We start from the raw sequence: 24716 nt of genomic DNA, 5'->3' as shown, positions 1-24716 counted from the left end.
ATCAACCTGAATGGCTAATGACATAGAATCGTCAAGACCAGAAGGAACAGGAAATCCCACCATAGTATCTTTTACGGCTTCTGACAACCCCTTCCGAAAGAGGGCAGCCAAGGCATTATCATTCCAGGTAGTAAGGACCGCCCACTTTCGGAATTTTTGACAGTACAATTCTGCAGAATCTCGACCCTGGTTCAATGCCAGCAGGGTCTTTTCAGCCTGATCAATGGCATTAGGTTCGTCATACAACAAGCCCAAGGCTTGAAAAAATGCGTTCACATTAGTCAGAATAGGATCATCTGGTTTCAAAGAAAACGCCCAATCCTGGGGATCGCCACGCAGCAAAGAGATGACAATTTTAACCTGCTGCAACGGAGCTCCCTGACTAGTTAGGCTTCAAGGCAAAAAATAATTTACAATTATTTTTGAAATTCAAAAATTTAGACCGATCCCCAAAAAATACATCAGGTGTAGGAATCTTTGGTTCAGCAGCATGTGAATGAGCAAGGTAGGCGGAAATTCCCCGCACTTCCGCAGCGAGCTGCTCCACACGATCAGACTATTGCTTTATCTCCATTGAGAGAGAAAAAAATTCCCCCTACGGCCTCAGAGATATAGAGGAAAAAATATACTCACTTTTTTTTTTTTTTTTTTTACAATTCTTTCCTGCTATTGAGTACCCTAGGATCTGCGGTATGGCGGATGATTCTGTTATGAATGAGTCACCGTAGGAGGCAGACACAAAAATAGAAGCTACGTCCAGAAAACCAGAGAAGTTGGCAACTATCAGATTGCAGACCCCTGAACCTATCAACACAACTAGCAGTAGCCGTGGGGGGTTCCTACGGTGCCCTAGAGCCCTCGATCACAGCCGGAGAGCTAAATAGCCTAAAGACAGAAAAGGAAATCTAAACTGCCCCAGAGCAGACCCCAAAGTAAAAGGCAGCCCCCAAGATATAATGACGGTGAGGCAAGATGAAAAAACACTCACACAGATAGAAAGATAGGCTGAGCAAACGATGGGGCCCAAGCTAACTAAACAGAACAGGAAAGGAAGGTTGCTGTCTGCAATCTGCCAAAACCCTATCAAAGACATAAGCCAACAAGCTGATATGGAAAAAGACCCTGAAGCAGCTAGGCTTCAAAACTAAATCAGCACTCAGGTATTTTCAGAAGACAGAGCTAAAGGAATTCAGCTAACCCCAGCAGGGAATGGCAGAAACCCAGAAAAACAAAGCAAAACGAAGTCAAAGCACAAATGCAAAAGGCCGAGCAGAAAACTTAGCTTTAGAAGAGCAGGAATTCAGACTGGTCTCCAAGGATCCCACAGAGAAATCACCCGCAGGGCAGAAGGGCGTTGGCAGCCTTATATCCAGTCAGTAACTCCATTCAGCCAGTCATCATCATTAGGCTCAGGTGTTTGATAATCAGGCTCACTACCTTTCTTTACCAGAAGAGGGAGTTCATCGGGCCTCAGTATTGAAGGGGAAAATGAACTCACAACAGTGGAGACCATAATATACCGTTGAATCCATTTCTAGACCTGCTCTATCACAAAAATCTGTTAGGCTATTATCTATTCCCAAACTTAACATTATAATCCTGATGTCTATTATTTCTCCTACTTAGATTAATGGCTGCAGTCCACTAGTTAGTGTAGCCTTGTATGTAATAATAATTGTTAGATGCAAAACCATAAAAGCTAATTAATATGGGCTCATAGCCTTCCTGACATGTTTCGCCTCAACAGGCTTCATCAGAGGGATGTGGCTAGAAAGCTAGATGGAAGGATAACTCAGCTAGGGTTGTACACTCAATAGTGTATGCTTTAAAAACAAAGACTCCCCTAACCCTCCTTTCAACAGACGCTGAGAAAACGTTTGATAGAATCAGCTGGCGGTTCATGGCTAGTACACTAGAAAGATTAGCTATCCCAAACAAATTTATAAACAGTATTCTAACCCTATATTCCCAACCATCAGGAAAAATTTGAGTCAACGGCTCCTTTTCCCAAAGTTTTTACATCTATAATGGAACTCTCTCCCCTTCACTTTTTATATTAGTTATGGGGAGTCTCATACAATCCACTGCTCCGATAATTAGGTCCACGCTGTTCCCAGCAGCCTCTTGTACTAGGCATGCTACTTTACTCATTGCTGTCCACACACTGACTGGCCCTGTCACTTCCTGGACCCACTACCAACTCTCAGTTCCCCCACCAAAACTACACTACAGTTAACCCTGTCTCAGCTAACTGCAGCCCCAGTGAATATCATCCCTTCATCACATACATGAACAACAAATGCATTTAACCCTTGGAGTGTCTGGGGCAGTCCATCAGCTCCCACCACTGCTACACTACATTCCAATAAAATGCAATAATGGGGAATCAAAGCATCGTATCCATCTCAAAATTGTATCAGTAAATATGTTACCTCAAAAATTATGCCCTCACCCAGCCCCAGATCACGAAAAATGGAGGCGCTACAGGTCTCGGAAAATGTCGACAAAAGCAAAATTTTTTCTTACAAATTTCGGAGGTTTTTTCACCACTTAAATAAAAAGGAATCTATACATGTTTGGTACCTGCGCACTCATAATGACTTGGAGAATCATAATGTCAGGTCAGTTTTAGCATACAGTGAACATAGAAAATAATTTTTAAAAAAAGATTGTGGAATTGCCCTTTTTTTTTGCAATTTCACCGCACTTGGATTTTTTTTTACCGTTTTACATTACACTCTATGGCAAAATGAATGGTGTCGTTCAAAAGTACAACTCGTCCCTGAAAAAAACAAGCCCTAGCATGGCTGTATGGACGCAAAAATAAAAACGTTATGGATCTGGGAAGAAGGGGAGCAAAAGATGGAAACTCAAAAATGAAATATTGCCTCAGAAGCAAAGGGGTTAGAAAGAGCAGGAATGAGCCACAGTACTACGTGTCACCTGTGGACTGGTGGTGGCGCTGTTTAGGGGATAGTTCTGACGGTCCAGCGCAGCATATGTCGCTTGCTTTATGGTAGTGTAACAGCTACACGAGATAAGACGCCTTGTGTTTTAATGACGCACGGAACCTGTTGCTTATAGTAACCTATGAAAGGTCTACTTTTACTTTTTAAAATGAGGTAAATGCACTGGCTGGTTGCTATGGATACGGCCAGGCAGATTTTATTCTGCGTTTTAATGAAGGGATAATTCTAATGTGCTTTTCATTCACAGTCAATACGTCAACAATGGAAAATTCCTGAACGTTTTCGCATCATTTATTAATTAGAACTTATTTGACTAATTGGACGCCAACAAAATGGCGGCGCCCGTGCGCAACACCAAGACTGAGGACTTCCGCTGTGAACGGGTGAGCATACCGGAAGTGCATCAGTAACGGAATGTGATTGGTTGAGCGTCTAGAGGGCGGGGCGTACTGTGTTGGCGGCCGTGTCTGTGTGCGATACGAGCTGCAGCCGCGGACATGGCGAGCTTGTGGATGGGAGACGTGAGTGTGGACGGGGCTGCGCGGTACACGGGGGCCCTCCCGACACACCGGGGGCAGAGGAGCTAATAGTGAGCTGCTCCATAAACTACAGCTCCCATCATCTGCTGCTAGAGACAGATGGTTTGCAGAGCAAGAAGCAGGGCATGCTGGGAGTTGTAGTGATACAGTAGGTGTGGGGCATGCCGGTAACTGTAGTGTTATAGATAAGTGTAACTATGCAGGAGATGCTGGGAGTGGTAGTGATGTTGTGATAGGTACGGGGCATGTTGGGAGTTGTGGTGTTACGGTAGGTGCGGGGCATGCTGGGAAGTGTGGTGTTACGGTAGGTGTGGGGCATGCTGAGGAGTGTAGTGGTGTTACGGTAGGTGCGGGGCATGCAGAGGAGTGTAGTGGTGTTACGGTAGGTGCGGGGCATGCTGAGGAGTGTAGTGGTGTTACGGTAGGTGCGGGGCATGCTGAGGAGTGTAGTGGTGTTACGGTAGGTGCGGGGCATGCTGAGGAGTGTAGTGGTGTTACGGTAGGTGCGTGGCATGCTGAGGAGTGTAGTGGTGTTACGGTAGGTGCGGAGCATGCTGAGGAGTGTAGTGGTGTTACGGTAGGTGCGGGGCATGCTGAGGAGTGTAGTGGTGTTACGGTAGGTGCGGGGCATGCTGAGGAGTGTAGTGGTGTTACGGTAGGTGCGGGGCATGCTGAGGAGTGTAGTGGTGTTACGGTAGGTGCGGGGCATGCTGAGGAGTGTAGTGGTGTTACGGTAGGTGCGGGGCATGCTGGGAAGTGTGGTGTTACGGTAGGTGTGGGGCATGCTGAGGAGTGTAGTGGTGTTACGGTAGGTGCGGGGCATGCAGAGGAGTATAGTGGTGTTACGGTAGGTGCGGGGCATGCTGAGGAGTGTAGTGGTGTTACGGTAGGTGCGGAGCATGCTGAGGAGTGTAGTGGTGTTACGGTAGGTGCGGGGCATGCTGAGGAGTGTAGTGGTGTTACGGTAGGTGTGGGGCATGCTGAGGAGTGTAGTGGTGTTACGGTAGGTGTGGGGCATGCTGAGGAGTGTAGTGGTGTTACGGTAGGTGTGGGGCATGCTGAGGAGTGTAGTGGTGTTACGGTAGGTGTGGGGCATGCTGAGGAGTGTAGTGGTGTTATGGTAGGTGTGGGGCATGCTGAGGAGTGTAGTGGTGTTACGGTAGGTGCGGGGCATGCTGGGAAGTGTAGTGGTGTTACGGTAGGTGCGGGGCATGCTGGGAAGTGTAGTGGTGTTACGGTAGGTGCGGGGCATGCTGAGGAGTGTAGTGGTGTTACGGTAGGTGCGGGGCATGCTGGGAAGTGTAGTGGTGTTACGGTAGGTGCGGGGCATGCTGGGAAGTGTAGTGGTGTTACGGTAGGTGTGGGGCATGCTGGGAAGTGTAGTGGTGTTACGGTAGGTGCGGGGCATGCTGAGGAGTGTAGTGGTGTTACGGTAGGTGTGGGGCATGCTGAGGAGTGTAGGGGTGTTACGGTAGGTGTGGGGCATGCTGAGGAGTGTAGTGGTGTTACGGTAGGTGTGGGGCATGCTGAGGAGTGTAGTGGTGTTACGGTAGGTGTGGGGCATGCTGAGGAGTGTAGTGGTGTTACGGTAGGTGTGGGGCATGCTGAGGAGTGTAGTGGTGTTACGGTAGGTGCGAGGCATGCTGGGAAGTGCAGTGGTGTTACGGTAGATGTGGGACATTAGGTGCGGGGCATGCTGGTAGGTGCGAGATACACTGGGAGGTGTAGTGCTGTTACGGTAGGTGTGGGGCATGCTGGGAAGTGTAGTGGTGTTACGGTAGGTGTGGGGCATGCTGAGGAGTGTAGTGGTGTTACGGTAGGTGTGGGGCATGCTGAGGAGTGTAGTGGTGTTTCGGTAGGTGTGGGGCATGCTGAGGAGTGTAGTGGTGTTACGGTAGGTGTGGGGCATCCTGAGGAGTGTAGTGGTGTTACGGTAGGTGCGGGGCATGCTGGGAAGTGCAGTGGTGTTACGGTAGATGTGGGACATTAGGTGCGGGGCATGCTGGTAGGTGCGAGATACTCTGGGAGGTGTAGTGCTGTTACGGTAGGTGTGGGGCATGCTGGGAAGTGTAGTGGTGTTACGGTAGGTGTGGGGCATGCTGAGGAGTGTAGTGGTGTTATGGTAGGTGCGGGGCATGCTGGGAAGTGCAGTGGTGTTACGGTAGATGTGGGACATTAGGTGCGGGGCATGCTGGTAGGTGCGAGATACGCTGGGAGGTGTAGTGCAGTTACGGTAGGTGTGGAGCATGCTGGGAAGTGTAGTGGTGTTACGGTAGGTGTGAGACATTAGGTGCGGAGCATGCTGGTAGGTGTGGGATACGTTGGAAGGTGTAGTGGTGTCACGATAGGTGCTGGGTATCCTGGGGGGTGTAGTGGTGCATCATTAGGTGCAGAGCATGCTGGGAGGTGTAGTCGTGTTATGGTAGGTGCGGGACAAGCTGGGAGAGGTGTAATGGTGTGACATTAGGTGCAGAGCATGCTGGGAGGTGTAATCGTGTTACGGTAGGTGCGGGGCACGCTGTGAGTTGTGGTATGGTAGGGGCGGGGCACCCTGGGGGATGTGGTGGTATGGTAGGTGCGGGACCCGCTAGCAGGTGTAGTGGTGTGACACTAGGTGCAGAGCATGCTGGTAGGTGCGGGGCATGCTGGGAGTTGTAGTGGTGTTATGGTAGGTGCGGGACCCGCTGGCAGGTGTAGTGGTGTGACACTAGGTGCAGAGCATGCTGGGAGTTGTGGTGTTATGGTCGGTGTGGGACACGCTGGCAGGTGTAGTGGTGTGACATTACGTGCGGGGCATGTTGGGAGTTGTAGTGGTGTTATGGTAGGTGCAGGACACGCTGGCAGGTGTAGCGGTGTGACATTAGGTGCAGGGCACCCTGGGGGATGTAGTGGTGTTATGGTATTTGCAGGACACGCTGGCAGGTGTAGCAGTGTGATATTAGGTGCAGGGCACCCTGGGGGATGTAGTGGTTTTACGGTAGGTGCGGGGAACATTGGGAGGTGTAGTGGTGTGACTTTGAGTGCAGAGCATGCTGGCAGGTGTAGCCGTGTGACATTAGGTGCAGGGAACCCTGGGGGATGTAGTGGTGTTTTACGGTAGGTGCGGGGCACACTGGGAGGTGTGGTGTGACTTTGAGTGCAGAGCATGCTGGCAGGTGTAGCTGTGTGACATTAGGTGCAGGACACGCTGGCAGGTGTGGTGTGACATTAGGTGCAGAGCATGCTGGTAGGTGCGGGGCACACTGGGGGGTTTAGTGTTTTCGCAGTAGGTGCAGTGAGCCGCGCACATTGGACAAGGTCACGGCGTCTCTGATAACCGAATTCTTTCCTCTGACAGATCGACGAGAACATGAACGAGGCCTTCATCATGCAGGCCTTCCAGACCATGGGCGAGAGTGTCCTCAGTGTCAAGATCATCCGCAACCGCTTCACAGGGTGAGGGCACGTGTCCAGGGCATCTGCAGGAAATGGCACAATTGTGCAACTTGTCCGTTTCCTGATCACAGCTTCCATGCAGAGTTATGTCTATGGATGCAAACCCTGCGCAGTCGGCTGTTATTGACACTCTGCAGGCAGTTGGAGAAGGATCAGACCAGATCAGTCACATAATTCTTTATATGAGCTGTATACACCACACGGCAGACTAAACTGTGTTCCAAATTATTATGCCAAAAGAGTTTAGGAGTGATAAGGTTAGAATTTTTTTGTTTGTCATTTAAACTCAGTGATGGCGATGTGTGTCAGGGCTCTTTATATCACTGAAAGCAATTGCAGATACCTGTGCAAATTAGTTTGGCAGGTGTGTCCAAATAAAGGCAAGACTACTTAAGAAGGCTGTTCCACATTATTAAGCAGCCTACATTTTTTGCCAAAATGGGAAAGAGAGAAGCAACAAATTGTGGAGTATTTAGGTCAAGGCATGACTACAATCAACATTGCCAAGACACTTCGTGATCATCGCACAATCAAGAAGTATGTACCTGATTCCCAGCACACACGTGTGCGTGCTGATAAGGAAAAATTGAGGACTCTTTCCAACAGGCAATTGCGTCAGGTTAAAAGAGCAGCTGCAAAAATGCCTTGTCATAGCAGCAGACAAGTTTTTGAAGCTGCTGGTGCCTCCAACGTCCCCCGAACAACAAGATGCAGGGTCCTTCAGAGGTTTGCAGCTGTGCGTAAGCCATCCTGTCGCCCACCTCTATCCACTGCACACAAGCAGAAATGGCTCCAGTGGGCCAAACGATACATGAAGACTGACTTCGAAACTGTTTTGTTCACCGATGAGTGCCGTGCAACGCTCGATGGTCCAGATGGATGGAGTGGAGGATGGCTGGTTGATGGACACCCCATGAAAACACGGCTAAGGCACCAACAAGGAGGAGGTGGAATAATGTTTTGGGCTGGAATCATGGGGAGAGAGATTGTCGGCCCCTTTAGGATCCCTGAAGGGGTAAAGATGAACTCCATAATCTATGTGGAGTTTCTAAAACAGCACTTTCTGCCATGGTGCAAGAGGAAGAACCGTGCTTTCCGCAGCAAGGTCATTTTCATGCATGATAATGCACCGTCTCATGCTGCAAATAACACATCTGCATCTCTGGCTGCTATGGGCATAAAAGAGGACAAACTTATGGTGTGGCCACCATCTTCCCCTGACCTCAACCCCATTGAGAACCACTGGAGCATCATCACAAGGATTGTCTATGATGGCGGGAGGCAGTTCACATCTAAGCAACAGCTCTGGGAGGGTATTCTGTCCACATGCAAAACAATTGAAGCACAAACCATCCAAAAACTGACAAATTCAATGGACGAGAGAGTTCAGAAGCTTCTTTCCTATGTGCAAATGTAACATCACCTAGAATAAAGTTTTTTGACTTGAAAACTGTTTGACTTCATTTTGTAATAAGCTGATAATGCTTATAATTTCACAATTGACCATTTTTTTTGTTCAAAATAAAATAAAAAGGTTGAAAACTCTGCTGTGCATAATAATTTGGAACATGCATTTTGAGTGTTATTTTTAAAAATATACTGTTTTCATAGGCAGTTTGTTCAAAAACATTGCAATTATACTAGAATATTAGATGACTGGAAAATAACAATGACTGCAATTCATATAGGATAATTTACAGAAAATAGGAGGAAATATTTTTTGCATAATAATTTGGAACACCGTGTAGATCGCATAACCTACTGTCATGTGACGCTGTGTTTTCGTTCCTCTGTTCCAGCGCACTTTCCGGTTACTGTTTCGTAGAATTTTTGGAACAGTCCTTGGCTACTAAATGCCTGGCAAATGTCAATGGAAAACTGGTGCCCGGTTCCAACCCCGTGAGTATGATCAGTGTTTTCATGATCTGCGGCAGTCTGGAGGGGGCGGAGCATGACACAAAGCACTGCAGAGCCTCTGTGTCATGCTCCACCCCCGTACTTGACAGACTGGAGTATTGTTTTTTTTGTGTGGACTGTTAAGTTATTAACATCTGTTAAGTGATTAACAGATGAGATACAAAGTAACAGAACTGATTTATTTTTCAGCCCAAGAGATTCAAGCTGAAGCACGCGCTTTACACGAAGCCGACCGACCCTGTGTGAGTAGTTGCACCGTCTGTTGCTGCTGCAGAATGAGTTAATTGAGACTCTGTCAGTGATCTCCTTCTGATGTTTCATTGGGTGAGTTTGTAACTTTTATCTCTTTATATTCTTTTTTTTTTTTTTTTCCTAGCTCCTCTCTGCCGAGTTATGAGAACAGACCACTTCAAAGGTAACGGTGCAGCAATGAAAACCAATTCAGCCCAAAATACATAAATTCTAGTGGAAGAAATTGCCTCTGACTACCCATTTAAGGTGGTTGCTGTACTAGGACAGGGTTAGACCTTTGTAGAAGGTTGACACTCATTAGGTCACGTGTTTAGCGGCATGTAACGCCTTCCTACATGTGGGCTGGCAGCCTGCAGTTTAAAGCATGGACCGTTTTGACAGTATTGGTATGATTTTCCTGCTGTCAGATTTGGCCATGGAGATGTCTCTTCTGTGTTTGGATGACTTTTTAAACAAAAAAAAATTAATTTGTATCCCCAGTCCTCTATCGAGAAATCCGGGTGCTGAGTACGTGCAGGCGTTCAACTACTACACCCAACAGTTTCAGCAGATGTTAACCAGCTGGAAGTATGACGAGAAAAATAACACCTACGCCTACCAGCAGTACGGCTACACCGACGATAACTGGCCGGTAAGTCCTGCGTGCAAAGCTGCAGTCTGTTACAGTGTGTCAGCGCAGGCGACACTTTCAGATGTTGAACTTCTCAAACTGCTTTTTATTTATTCTTTTTAGGCACCTGAAGAGTTTGAAGAGGAGGCACTGGAAGGTCAGACCCCCCGACATCATTGTACTTTTTTGTTCTCCACCTCTAAAAACAAAAATTCAATTTGCCATGAGGTTATGACATCCGCAGATTACAGATCCTTGACTGTAGGGTACAGATCTCCAATGCGTCTCTAGTCTGAAAGGGACCGTGAAAAATTTGCAATCCTTTAACCCTTTCACGACATTCCCCATACATGTACGTCAGAAGCAGGTGTAGGTAGAGGGCTCACGGGGTGAGCTTGCCCCATACTCGGCAGGTGATGGCTGTGTGTTACTGCCAGGACTTGTCTTAATAATCGCAGGTGGCACAGAGCAATCGCATCTTCAAGTCTTAGGGTATGTTTCCACGTTCATGATTACATCAGGATTAGCTGCGGATTGAACGCTGCCTACAGCGACAGTGTCCAATCTGCAACATCCAGATGTTACAGCATAGTGGAGGGGATTTCATGAAATCCCGTCTCCACTATTTGTGCAAGAACGCGGCTGACACACGCAAAATTACGGACATACGGCATGTCTTTTTAGACCGCAGCACGTCTATTTCTCTTGCGTAAATGCTCTGTCTACGCAAGATAAATTACACAGTCAATGGATAGGATACGGTGATTCCGCATGTGTTAAATGAACACATGCGGTATCACTGCGCGTAGAAATGGGGGTGACACTTTGGGCGGAGCGGGGTTTCCGCAGCGTCCAAAGCGCCGGCAGTACTGAAAGTGGAAACATACCCTTATAAGGGGTCTAACGAACACCGAAAAGGGGAAAAAAAAATCATGTTTTAAAAAAATAAGTTCAAATTGCCCCCATTTTTTCTCCATTAACCCCTTTACCCCCAAGGGTGGTTTGCACGTTCATGACCGGGCCAATTATTACAATTCTGACCACTGTCCCTTTGAGGTAATAACTCTGGAACGCTTCCATGAATCCCGGTGATTCTAACATTGTTTTTCTCGTGACATATTGTACTTCATGTTAGTGGTAAAATTTCTTTGATATAACGTGCGTTTATTTGTGAAAAAACGGAAATTTGGTGAAAATTTCGCAGTTTTCCAGCTTTGAATTTTTATGCCCTTAAATCAGAGATACGGCACACAAAAAACTTAATAAATAACATTTCCCACATATTTACTTTACATCAGCACAATTTTGGAACCAAATTTTTTTGTTAGGAAGTTATAAGGGTTAAAAGTTGACCAGCGATTTCTCATTTTTGCAACACCATTTTATTTTTAGGGACCACATCACATTTGAAGTCACTTTGAGGGGTCTATATGATAGAAAATACCCAAAAGTGACACCATTCTAAAAACTACACCCCTTAAGGTGCTCAAAACCACATTCAAGAAGTTTATTAACCCTTCAGGTGCTTCACAGAAATTTTTTGAATGTTTAAAAAAAAATGAACTTTTTTTTTCACACAAATTACTTCCGATCCAATTTTTTTTTATTTTACCAAGGGTAACAGGAGAAATTGGACTGCAAAAGTTATTGTGGAATTTGTCCTGAGTACGCTGATACATGATGTGTGGGGGGGAACCACTGTTTCGGCGCATGACACAGCTCAGAAGGGAAGGAGCGCCATTTGACTCTTTCGATGCAAAATTGGCTGGAATTCAGATCGGATACCATGTCACATTTGGAGAGCCCCTGATGTGCCTAAACAGTGGAATTCCCCCACAAGTGACCCCATTTTAGAAACTAGACCCCCCCCCAAAAGGAACTTATCTAGATGTGTGGTGAGAACTTTGAACCTCCCAGGGCTTCACAGAAGTTTATAACGTACAGTCATACAATTAAAAAAAATCATATTTTTTTACACAAAAATGATCTTTTCAACCCCTACTTTTATTTTCCCAAGGGTAGCAGGACCCTAAAAGTTGTCCTGAGTACGCCGATACCCCACATGTGGGGGCAATCCACTATTTGGGCGCATGGCAGAGCTCGGAAGGGAAGCAGCGCCATTTAACTTTTTTGGCTGGAATTGGGATCGGACGCCATGCCGCGTTTGGAAAGCCCCTGATGTGCCTAAACAGTGGAAAACCCCCACAAATGACACCATTTTGGAAACTAGACCCCCCCCAAGGAACTTATCTAGATGTGTGGTGAGCACTTTGAACCCCCAAGGGCTTCACAGAAGTTTATAACGCCCGGGCGTGAAAATTAAAAAAATCATATATTTTTTTTTTTTTCCACAAAAATATTTTTGCCCCCAATTTTTTATTTTCCTAAGGGAAACAGGAGAAATTGGACCCCAAAAGTTGTTTTGCAATTTGTCCTGAGTATGCTGATACCCTATATGTGGGGGTAAAACACTGGGCAAATGGCAGAGCTTGGAAGGGAAGTAGCACCGTTTTTTGACTTTTTCAATGCAGAATTGGCTGGAATTGAGATCAGACACCATGTTGCGTTTGGAGAGCACCTGATGTGCCCAAACAGTGGAAACCCCCCAATTCTAACTCCAAACCTAACCCCAACACACCCCTAACCCTAACCTCAGTCCTAACCCTAGCCCTAATGGGAAAATGGTAATACATTTTTTATTTTTTTAATTTTATTATTTTTCCCTAACTAAGGGGGTGATAACGGGGGGTTTGATTTACTATTTATGGCAGTTTTTATGTTTGGCAACTGTCGCACGCTAAAAGATGCTTTTTATTGCAAAAAATAGTTTTTGCATCACCACATTTTTGAGAGCTATAATGTTTCCATATTTTGACCCACCGAGTCATGTGAGGTCTTACTTTTTGCGGGACGAGTCTACGTTTTTTATTGGTACCATTTTCGGGCACGTGACATTTTTTTGATCGCTTTTTATTCTGATTTTTTTTTTTTGGATGCAGAATGAACAAAAACCAGCATTTCATGAATTTCTTTTGGGGGGTGCGTTTACACCATTCTGCGTGTGGTAAAATTGATAAAGCGGTTTTATTCTTTGGGTCAGTACGGTTACAGCGATATCTCATTTATGTAGTTTTTTATGTTTTGGCACTTTTATACATTAAAAACTTTTTTATATAAAAAATAATTATTTTTGCATCGCTTTATTCTGCAAGCTATAACTTTTTTATACTTTAACTGATGATGCAGGTGGCTCGTTTTTTGCGGGATAAGATGACGTTTTTACCCTTCGCCACGACAGCACCCACTTGGAGAGAGGGATCCGCCCATAGGAACAGGAAACCTACAGAGATAAAAGAGGGCGGTCCACCTCTCCCCCTCAGTTGGTTTCCTGTTCCGAGGGGAACCGCAGGATACGCTACAGCTTACCTGGGCCAAGGAACCGCCTGTGCAGTGTCTGCGAGAACGGCAGGGGTTCCGGTCCAGAGGCAGCGACGGGGGGAGTGCTGGAATCCGGCTCCCTCCTCGGCTGGTATGGAGTGCAGAGACACCGGTATCGGGTGGCACCGACCGGGGTCTTTCTGGGATAACATGACACCGGGTAGGAGGATCCATTCCGGTCCATGTGGGGGCGCAGGAACCGGAGGAAACGGCAACCTCCGGCGTTCCTAGAAGGCTTCAGCGTCCAGGAGGACGCACATGCAGAGCGGCAGGATGTGGTAAGGAGGAACTTCCGGGTTACCGGAGGTTCCTCGGCTCAGAGCGCACGCGCGGATGGGCGGCACCGCAGGCATAGAAGCGCTCCCCGCCCCCTCCAGCAGAAGAAAAAAAAAAAGAGAGCGATTCAATCTGCGCAAGTGGCTAGTGTCAGCGCTGAAGCGCATACTAATGAGCCGCAAATAGGCGCACCTGGAGGGGGAGGTACCAGGTATGAAGGGGCTTACAAAAGGCCTGGGGCACAGAGATATGGCGTGCAATCATGTCTTCACCAAGGCAGGACACGCATCCCCAGGCAGGCGACGCAGCAGCAACCAAGGACCATGCAAGACGAGGGTCCTCGGATCGTAGCCACAGAAGCCACGCCAACAAGCCTCCTTCGCAGCCTGAGCCGAAACCTACAGCTTCCCTGGGTGAGTGGACGTCGCTCTGCCTATCAAGCTGATGAAATGTCTCTCTCTCTCTCTCTCCCTCTACACTCTTCCCCTGCCGTCATCATATCTCAGGCAAAAAGGAAGGAAAAATCAAAAAATAAAGAGTGCGCCCTGTGTGCACGTCCGTTACCGGAATCTTACACAAAAAGGCTATGCAAAAAATGCATTAATGAGACGGCAAAACAGGCATCAGCCGTAGACATAAGGGCCATAATTAGGGAAGAGCTACAGGCCCTAAACCAGAGCAGGCCCTCCAATATCGAAACTACCAAACCAGCGGTTGTAGACACCGATGAAGGCGAAGTAGTCTCAGATAGTTCCAACGCATCCACATCAGCATCCTCCTCAGAGATGGAGGGCCGCTGCTGTTTTCCTTTAGATCATATGGATAATCTAGTTAAATCCATGAGGAATACAATGGGATGCACGGACACAAAGGAGCCGCAGACGACTCAAGAAATCATGTTTGCAGGTCTGACGGACAAAAAGAGGAGAGTTTTTCCAGTTATTCCAGCAATAAAAGCGCTGGTCAAGAAAGAATGGGAGAGACAGGACCAGAGAGGGTATCTTCCCTCAACCTCAAAAAGAAGGTACCCCTTTGACGACGAAGAGTTGTCGACATGGGGTAAGGTCCCAAAAGTAGATGCGGCAGTGGCCTCCGCCTCAAAGCAAACGGTCTTACCAGTGGAGGACACGGGCATTTTAAAAGACCCGCTTGACTGCAAAGCTGACGCCTCTTTGAAGAGGGCATGGGAAGCAGCTACCGGCACATTTAAACCGGCAATAGCTAGTACCTGCACAGCTCGTTCTATGCTGGTCTGGATCGATCAATTAGACCAGAAGATCCCTAGAGACAAACTTCGAGCCGCCATACCACTAATCCGCGGTGCAGCAGCATACATAGCGGATGCTTCGGCTGATTCCTTACGTATGGCAGCCAGAACAGCGGGGTTGGCTAATAACGCCAGGCGTAGCCTGTGGCTTAAAAGCTGGAGAGGTGACACTCAGTCCAAAGCAAAACTGTACCATTCCTTGCGAGGGTGAGTTCTTATTTGGAAGAGCCTTAGATGAAATCCTTACGAAGGCAAAAGAAAGGAAAAAAGGATTCCCTAACCCTCCTCTCCCATTTTATAGGAGGGCGTTTAGGAGAAGACCCTTCGGCCGGGGAAGATCAGCGGAGAATCAAAACCGCTGGGCCACAAAGGAAGGAAAAGGCAAAGGTGCCATGTTTAGGGGATCCTCCTTCCGCAGGGACAGGAACTGAGGAGCCAGTCCCTCCAGTAGGAGGGAGACTAAAAAAATTTTTCCAAGAATGGGAGAAAATTACGGCTAGCCCTTGGGTCCTAGGCATTATCAGAGACGGGTTAAAAATAGGATTCCATCATATACCCTGTAATTCTTTGATTATAACATCCTTCAGCTCACCAATCCAACAGCAGGCCCTGGAAGCTGAGATTCGGAATTTACTGGACAAAAAAGTTTTGGTCCATGTGCCTAAGGGGCAAGAAGGGAGAGGATTTTACTCCCCTCTCTTTATGATATCTAAACCAGACGGATCATTCCGGACAATCAACCTGAAAAAATTAAATTCATTCATAATAAATCATAAATTTAAGATGGAATCCATAAGATCCACGATTAAGCTCCTCTTCCCCAATTGTATGATGGCAGGCTTGGATCTGAAGGATGCTTATTATCATATTCCCATCCATTCCAGATATCAGAAATACCTCAGAGTGGCGGTCCTTCTCGATGGCAAGATACAGCATCTCCAGTTCACAGCCATGCCATTCGGCATTTCCATCGCACCACGAGTATTTACAAAGGTGATGCTGGAAGTGATGGCTTTTTTACGCCAGAAGGACACGCTAATAGTACCCTATCTGGATGATTTTCTGATAGTGGGAAACTCATCTCGACAATGTAGTGATCGAGTTGCTGATACAATCTTGTCCTTACAGGCCCTAGGGTGGATAATAAACTTCAAAAAGTCCAGAATCGAGCCGCAGTCTGTTCAGTCTTTCCTGGGTCTCGAGCTAGATTCCATAAGCCAAAGGTGTCTGCTGTCGCAGGTAAAAATCTCAGCAATCAAAAAGAAGGTTAAGATGGCGATACGTCGGCCACACATGTCTTTAAGGGAAGCAATGTCCCTTCTGGGATCCCTTACTGCCTGCATCCCGGCAGTTCAGTGGGCCCAGTTCCACATGAGGACGCTACAATACCAAATTCTTTTAGAGGAGTCCCGTGACCGAGGGAATCTGACAAAGAAAATCACGCTGTCCCAGGAGGTCCTAACCTCCCTTGCGTGGTGGCTAAAGGACGATAACCTAACGGCGGGAGTACCTTGGGTTATAACACCCTCCCGTATAATTATCACGGACGCTAGCCCCACAGGATGGGGAGCCCATATGGGGAATAACTTTGCCCAAGGCCTATGGGATATAGGCGAAGATAAGGATTCGTCAAATTTAAAAGAGCTAAAGGCAGTTTATCATGCATTATTTCATTTTCTTCCACCGTTGCAAGGGGAGGACGTGAGAATCCTTTTCGGACAACACCACCGTAGTCGCTTATCTGAACAGACAAGGCGGAACTCGATCAGTCACCTTAATGTCTTCCGCAAGAAGAATTTTATCCCTAGCAGAAGAACATTTGTTGTCTCTCTCAGCCCTCCACATAAGGGGAAGAGACAACGTGGAGGCAGATTTCCTAAGCCGCCATACACTCCGGCAAGGGGAGTGGTGTCTAAGCCGGGGAATATTCACACACATCGTGTCGCTTTGGGGTCTTCCCCAAATAGACCTCTTCGCCACCAGAAAAAACAGGCAAGTGCGAAGGTTCGCCTCTCTAAATGTGTCAGACAGTCCGGAAATTCTGGATGCCCTCCAGGCCCCGTGGCAATTCAAACTGGCATATGCGTTCCCACCAATCATACTACTACCGCAGGTGATCAGGAAAATCAGAGCAGAGGAAGCACGAATAATCCTAATAGCACCATTCTGGCCCAGGAGGCCGTGGTTTTCATGCCTGCAAGCGATGTCAGTAACAGATCCGTGGGTGCTTCCCTCAACCCCCAGGCTCCTCTCACAGGGACCTTTTTTCCATCCTCAAGTGGACAGTCTCCACTTGACTGCCTGGAACTTGAAAGGGAAATGTTGAGATCAAGAGGGTTCTCGGAGGGACTAGTCAATACACTCCTACAAAGTCGGAAAATAACAACGACAAGAATTTATACCAGAGTATGGAGAAAATTCCTAGAGTCCCACACAAGGCCTGAGTCTGGAGAAATCCCGATTACGGCGATCCTAGAATTCCTACAGAAAGGAAAGGAATTAGGGCTAGCTGTCAACACACTAAAAGTTCAGGTGTCAGCTCTAGGGGCCCTCTATAGCTATAATGTGGCAGGCAATAAATGGATAAGCAGATTCATCGCGGCATGTGAGCAGAGCGAGCCAGTACACATACCTAGAGTCCCTCCTTGGGATCTGAACCTGGTTCTGGAGGCCTTAACACGTCCGCCTTTTGAACCCTTAGATTCAATTTCCCTTAAACACCTATCCTTCAAAACAGCACTGCTAGTTGCACTAACCTCAGCCAGAAGAGTTGGTGACATACAGGCACTTTCAATAGATCCCCCTTTTTTAGTGACGTTACAGGATCAGCTAATACTAAAACCAGATCCCTCATACTTGCCAAAAGTAGCAGGGAGGTTTCATAGATCACAAGAAATCCATCTCCCTTCTTTTTTTAGTAACCCTTCTACTCCAGAGGAAGAAAGATTCCATACACTAGACGTTAGAAGAGCAGTATTACAATACATTGAAAGGTCTAGCAGCTGGAGGAAGAGTAGGGCTCTATTTGTTTCTTTTCAGGGCCAAAAGAAGGGATGTGAAGTTACAAGGGGTACCCTGTCTCGATGGATCAGAGACTTGATTGGGCTGGCATACTCGGAGAGCAATGAGAATCCTCCGGAGGGTATCAGAGCACATTCAGCCAGAGCTATGGCTTCCTCTTGGGCAGAAAGGGGAGACGTCGCAATCGAATCTATATGTAAGGCGGCAACCTGGTCTACACCCTCTACTTTTATAATCACTATAGGCTTGATTTATCATGCTCATCTGACCTAGCCTTTGGTAGAGCGGTCCTCGGCACGGTGGTCCCTCCCAGGTGAAGGTCTCTGAAAGTCTCTCCAAGTGGGTGCTCTCTTGGCGAAGGGTAAAAAGCCGGATTACTTACCGGTAATGCTCTTTTAATGAGTCCACGACAGCACCCGTTCACTAACCCTCCCTAGAAATTAACATAATGTATATACACTTTCTTAGTTGTGAAGTTAATAACTTAGAATAATTGGATAATATAATGGCCTAATATTTGGCGGTCCTCCTGGTACTCTGAAATCCAACTGAGGGGGAGAGGTGGACCGCCCTCTTTTATCTCTGTAGGTTTCCTGTTCCTATGGGCGGATCCCTCTCTCCAAGTGGGTGCTGTCGTGGACTCATTAAAAGAGCATTACCGGTAAGTAATCCGGCTTTTCAGCGGTACCATGGTTATTTATATCCGTTTTTTTGATCGTGCGTTATTGCACTTTTTGTTTGGCGGTACGATAAAGCATTGTTTTTTGCTTTGTTTTTTATTTTTTAAGGGGGTTACCTAATGGGACAGTTTTATCGGGCGGGTCGTTACGGACGCGGCGATACTAAATGTGTACTTTTTTTTTTTTTATTACATTGTCCCGGGGGGACATCACTGTCATGTGTCAGATTGCTGATCTGACACTTCACACAGCGCTGTGTCAGATCAGCGATGTGACAGGCGCTGTACAAGGCTTCCTCATGCCTGCGCTTTGCAGGCACTGAGGAAGCCGCCTCTCTGCAGGCCCCCGAAGGTCTGCGCCGCCATATTGGATCCGGGGACCTGCAGGGAAGGAGGCCCCCAGAGCAGTGCAGCATATCGCGCTGCTCCGGGGACTCGGAAACACGGAGGGAGCCCCCTCCGTGCTGATGCTTCTTTAAACCCCCGGTACACTGCGATAATCAGTTCACCCCCCCCCCCCCCCCAATACAGCCCCAAATTTATTTTCCACCACTAAAATAACAAAAACTTGACAAGTTTGGTATTGACATACATGTACTGAAGAACGGAATCACATCATGTGGCTAATTTTTGCCATTAATAATAATTTTATTTCTATAGCGCCAACATATTCCGCAGCACTTTACTTTTTAGAGGGGACTTGTACAGACAATAGACATTACAGGATAACAATAAACACAGATCATTCCTCTTGGTATCTGTTTTGAGGACCCTGCTCGCAAGCGTACAATCTATAAGGAAAAAGGGGAGACACAAAAGGTGGATGGTAAGAGTTGCTTTCACTTTTCGGACCAGCCATAAATGTAAGAATCGGAAGTTCCTGTGATGCTAAATGAACCAGTTAACAGTCTAAATATGTAACAGTACAGACACAGAGGGCTATTGACCCCTTAACGACCGCCGATATGCCTTTTAACGGCGGTAATTAAGGGTACTTAAACCACAGCGTCGTTAATTCACGGAGCTGTGGAGTAAGTAAATAGCGCCCCCCCCCCCCCCCCCCAGTGTTGGATTTTTCCGGGGTCTCGGCTGCAGGGGGTAGCCGAGACCCCAGAGAACTTGAATCGGGTCGGTTTTTACCGACCCCCACTTTTGCGATCGTCGTTATTAACCCTATAACAGCGATTGCAAAAAAAAAAAGCCCCGATTTTGCATTTAATTTCTCTTTCCTCTGATGTGATCGCACATCAGAGGAGAGAGAAATAGGATCCCTGATTTTCCCCCCTGTACCTCCCGGTGGTCCTCCGTCCCGCCGGCGTCCTTAGGTGGGCACTGCCATCTTGCATCCGGAAGAAAATGGCGGGCGCATGCTAGGGTTAGAATTAGGGTTAGGGCGAATTCGGATTAGAGTTAGAATTAGGGTTGGGGGTGTTTTGGGATTAGGGTTGGAGCAAGAATTGAGGGGTTTCCACTATTTACCAACTTTGGGGGTCTAATTTCTCCTGTTACCCTTGGGAAAATAAAAAATTGGGGGCTAAAAAAATCACTTTTGTGGAAAACAAAGACTTTTTTATTTTCACGGCTCTGCGTTATAAACTTCTGTGCTGACCACATATCTAGATAAGCTCCTTCAGGGGTCTAGTTTCCAAGATGGGGTCACTTGTGGGGGGTTTATACTGTTTAGGCACATCAAGGGCTCTGCAAACGCAACATGACGCCCGCAGACCATTCCATCAAAGTCTGCATTCCAAAATGGCGCTCCTTCCCTTCCGAGCTCTCCCATGCGCACAAACAGTGGTTCCCCCCCACATATGGGGTATCATCGTACTCAGAACAACTTGCACAACAACTTTTGTGGTCTAATTTTCTCCTGTTACCTTTTGAGAAAATAAAACATAGCGTGCTAAATTCATTTTTGAGGAAAAAAGTGATTATTTTATTTTCACTGCTCTGCATTATAAACTTCTGTGAAGCACTTGGGGGTTCAAAGTGCTCACCACACATCTAGATAAGTTCCTTAAGGGGTCTAGTTTCCAAAATCGTGTCACTTGTGGGGGTTTTTCACTGTTTAGGCACACCTGGGGCTCTCCAAAAGCGACATGGCGTCCAATCTCAATTCCAGCCAATTCTGCATTGAAAAAGTCAAACGGTACTCCTTCCCTTCTGAGCTCTGCCGTGCGCCCAAACAGTGGTTTACCCCCACATATGGGGTATCAGCGTACTCGGGACAAATTGCACAACAACTGTGGGGGTATGATTTCTCCTGTTACCCTTGTAAAAAATAAAAATTTGGGGGCAAAAAGATGATTTTTGTGGGAAAAATGATTTTTTATTTTCACAGCTCTACGTTATAAACTTCTGTGAAGCACATGAAGGTTCAAAGTGCTCACCACACATCCAGAAAAGTTCCTTAATGGGTCTAGTTTCCAAAATGGGGTCACTTGTTGGGGGGTTTCCACTGTTTAGGAACATCAGGGGCTCTCCGAACGCAATATGGCATCCGATCTCAATTCCAGCCAATTCTGCGTTGAAAAAGTGAAACGGCGCTCCCTCCCTTGCGAGCTCTGCCGTGCGCTGAAAAAGTGGTTTACCCCCACATTTTCGGTATCGGTGTATTACATTGCTTTAGTTCCTGTGAAGCACGTAAAGGGTTAATTAACTTCTTGAATGTGGTTTTGAGCACCTTGAGGGGTCTAGTGTTTAGAATGATGTCACTTTTGGGTATTTTCTGTCATGTACACCCCTCAAAATGACTTTAAATATGATGTGGTCCCTAAAAAAAAAAAAAAAAAAAATTTGTTGTGAAAATGAGAAATCGCTGGTCAACTTTAAACCCTTATAACTTCCTAACAAAAAAAAAAAAAAAAATGTTTCCAAAATTGTGTTGATGTAAAGTAGACATGTGGGAAGTGTTATTTATTAAGAAATTTGTGTGATACATCTCTCTGATTTAATGGCATAAAAATTTAAAGTTTTAAAATTGCAAAATTTTTAAAAATTTTCACCATATTTCCGTTTTTTTCATAAATAAAAACAAGTCATATCGAAGAAATTTTACAACTAACATGAAGTACTATATGTCATAAAAAAACAATCTCAGAATCAGCAGGATCCATTAAAGCGTTCGAGCTATAACCTCATAAAGTGACAGTGGTCAGAATTGTAAAAATTGGCCTGGTCATTAAGCTGCAAACTGGCTCTGTCACTAAGGGGTTAAAGGCATAAAGCATGTGATAACATGATGCGAGGAACCAGGTTATGGTAAAAATTTTGAATGGGCAACACAGGCATAGTTAGGCTAAAGCGTTGAGGTGGTAGGCCAGTCTGAACAAATGCGTTTTTAAGGCACGCTTAAAACTGGGGATTGGGGATCAATCGTATTAACCTGGGTAGTTCATTCCAAAGAATTGGCGCAGCACGTTCTCACTTGGAGACAGGAGTGGGAGATTTTGAACGGAGGGCACGGGTAGGGTGGTAGGCTGAGACAAGGGAGGAGATGTAGGGTGGTGCTGAGCTGTGGAGTGCTTTGTGGGTGAGCGTCATAAGTTTGTACTGGATTCTGGAGTGGATGGGTAACCAGTGTAAGGTCTGGCACAAGATAGGCATCGGTATAACAATTGGTGAGGAATATGATCCGGGCTGCAGCATTCAAGACAAATTGGAGAGGGGAGAGTTTGGTAAGAGGGAGACCGATTAGTAGAGAGTTACAATAGTCCAGACGAGAATGAATAGGAGAAACACTAAGAGTTTTTGCACAGTTGAAAATAAGGTTGAATTCTAGAGGTGTTTTTGAGGTGCAGATAACAAGAGTGAGCCAGTGATCGGATGTGGGGGGTGAATGAAAGCTTGGAATCAAGTATGACCCCAAGACAGCGGGCATGTTGCTGGGGAGTAATGGTGGAACCACACACGGAGATGGCAATGTCGGGTATAGGTACATTAGTAGAGGGAGGAAACACGAGGAGTTCAGTTTTTGACAGGTTCAGTTTCAGAGGGAGGACATGATGTTAGAGACAGCGGTAAGACAATGACTGGTGTTTTCTTAAAAGGCAGGCGTGATAGCGGGAGAAGTGGTGTATAATTGGGTGTCATCAGCATAGAGATGGTACTGGAAACCAAATCTACTGATTGCTTTACTAATAGGGCAGTATACAAAGAGAAGAGGAGGGGGCCTAGGACTGATCCTTGAACCCCAACAGTAAGGGGAAGATGAGAGGAGGAGCCAGCAAAAGATACCGTGAAGGAGCGGTCAGAGAGATAGGAGGAGAACCAGGAGAGAACGGTGTCCTTGAGGCCAATGGAACGGAGCATAGTGAGGAGGAGCTGATGATCCACAGTGTCGAATGCTGCAGAGAGATCCAAGAGAATTAGCATGGAGTAGTGACCATTTGATTTAGCTGTTAATAGATCATTAGAGACTTTAGTGAGGGCAGTCTCAGTTGAGAGTGGAAACCGGATTGTAGAGGGTCGAGAAGAGTTATCTGAGAGATAGTGGATAAGATGGGAGTGGACCAGGCGTTCCAGGAGTTTAGAGATGAAGGGAAGATTAGAGACAGGTCTATAGTTAGTGGCACAGTTTTGGTCGAGGGATGGTTTTTTTAAGTAATGGATGTACTGTATGATAGCATGCTTAAAAGAAGAAGGAAAGATACCGGAGATAAGAGAGAGGTTGAATATTTTTGTTAGGTGAGCGTTGACAGCAGGGAAAGGGACTGGAGGAGATGTGATGGGATGGGGTCACTGGTGCAAGTGGTCGGGCGAGAAGATGCAAGGAGCCGATTACTTCTTCTGTTACTGGTTCAAAATCAGAGGGTGTGCTAGATGCAGTGGGGGAGGGAGGACAGTGCATGGTATGAAGGGATTGGGGGATAATTTCCTGTCAGATATGGTCAATTTATTCTTTTAAGAAATTGACCAGATCGTCAGCTCGGACATCCGTGGTTGGGGCCTGCAACTCTTGGGTTGAGTAGGGAATGAAAAGTGTCAAAGAGATGTTTCGGGTTATTGGATAGTGAGGTGATGAAGGTGTGGAACTAGGTTTTTTGGCGAGGTGAAGGGCAGTGTTGTATGTTTTAAGCATAAACTTATAATGGATGAAATCTTTGAAATCATTCCCCCAAAAAAGGTCAGAATTTTTTTTTTCCTTTTTTCACAATCTCATCACACTTGCAATTTTTTTTTTTTTCCTCCTGTCCAGTACATTGTGGTAAGTGAATGGTGTCATTCAAAAGTGCAACTTGTCCCACAAAAAACAAGACCTCATAAAGCCATATTGGTGGAAAAATAAAAAAGTTATGGTTCTGGGAAGAAGGGGAGGAAAAAACAAAAATGCATAATTGGACATTGGGTTTAATGGGGACCTTGCTCTTGAAGTCTGACGTTCCCGATGTTTTCTGTCCTGTCGTTCACTTCTCTTCTTGGTTTGATCATTTCCAGAACCCAACCCCCAGGTGGACGTGACTGAAGCCAATAAGCAGTTCATAGAGCAGAGCGAGGAGGTGTACGATGCCCTGATGAGCTGTCACTGGCAGCCGCTTGACACCGTCAGTTCCAAAATACCAAATGAACATTGAGCAGCGCCCTGGACCTTTCCTCGTCTCTGGGGTTCTGTTCTGTTCTGTGATGGACACTTTGTATATTTCTGTAGAGATGCCATATACGATGATTTGGGCTCAGTCCGTGTGTGATGGGGGTGAGGAGCTCAAGCATCAGGATGCACATCGGTAGATGCTCCTGCTCAGATAGGAGGGTAATGATGACTGTGCTCCAGGAGACCCAGAACAAAAGATGTTCAGTGTAAAGAAATGTATCCTGTAATATACTTTGTTATTCAGTTTCCTATTGTTCTTGCTGTCATTGAATAGAAACGATATATTGACAGACACTGGCGCAGTCAGCCGCTGTTGTTTGGCATTATCAGTAATTGCTCCGCTGACAGGCTGTCATCGCAGTGAGCAGGAGGCAGCAGCGGCCGCCCACTCCAGATCCTGGATGCAGGAGTCTTAATAAATTAACCCTTTTGCTGCTGAAAAATGCAGGACTGATTCATTGCAATGTTATAAATTCATATTCCAGGGGCGGGGGGCACTGTGAGCAGGTTAATGAAATAGAAATCATTGTTATCATCATCCGGCATCTGTAGAGGACCACCGGAGGGCTGGCTCTGAAGTCAAGTAGGGAGAGGTAGTCCATTCTATCATGCAAGTGTTTAAAGGACCACCAGATGGCAGCAGCCTTCTTTGTACTGGATCAAAGCCATAGGAGAGTTCACACCTGACATTACTATTAGCTGCTGTGACCAAATAATAGAAGG

The 24716-nt window shown here is 46.4% G+C and overlaps 1 protein-coding gene across 2 annotated transcripts; it reads left to right on the top strand.

The window, feature by feature from the left end:
- The first annotated feature begins 3327 nt into the window (after positions 1-3327).
- Positions 3328-24239, top strand: TRNAU1AP (tRNA selenocysteine 1 associated protein 1). 2 transcript variants are annotated; one of them, XM_073570512.1, is made up of 8 exons: positions 3328-3352; positions 6846-6943; positions 8743-8842; positions 9050-9102; positions 9237-9275; positions 9593-9743; positions 9846-9879; positions 23840-24239. In XM_073570512.1, the coding sequence occupies exons 2-8, from the start codon at positions 6858-6860 to the stop codon at positions 23974-23976; spliced, it is 600 nt and encodes a 199-aa protein (XP_073426613.1). In that variant the 5' UTR covers positions 3328-3352; positions 6846-6857; the 3' UTR covers positions 23977-24239. The 2 variants fall into 2 exon arrangements, with proteins under 2 accessions (XP_073426613.1, XP_073426612.1); XM_073570511.1 differs by lacking the exon at positions 3328-3352 and adding an exon at positions 3362-3490.
- Positions 24240-24716: the final 477 nt, after the last annotated feature.

The sequence above is a fragment of the Dendrobates tinctorius genome, unplaced genomic scaffold (assembly GCF_039654945.1).
Source record: "Dendrobates tinctorius isolate UK_male_01 unplaced genomic scaffold, ASM3965494v1 ptg000028l, whole genome shotgun sequence".
In the NCBI taxonomy this organism is placed as follows: Eukaryota; Metazoa; Chordata; class Amphibia; order Anura; family Dendrobatidae; genus Dendrobates; species Dendrobates tinctorius.
This window is presented reverse-complemented; position numbering and strand designations above follow the sequence as displayed.

What these genes read in the sequence shown, in the direction of transcription:
- TRNAU1AP (XM_073570511.1), top strand. Translation starts at nt 3,467, where the DNA reads ATGGCGAGCTTGTGGATGGGAGAC. An exon ending in CGAGCTTGTGGATGGGAGAC is followed by an intron (nt 3,491 to 6,845) that starts GTGAGTGTGGAC and finishes TTCCTCTGACAG; the next exon opens with ATCGACGAGAACATGAACGA. An exon ending in ACACCGACGATAACTGGCCG is followed by an intron (nt 9,744 to 9,845) that starts GTAAGTCCTGCG and finishes TATTCTTTTTAG; the next exon opens with GCACCTGAAGAGTTTGAAGA.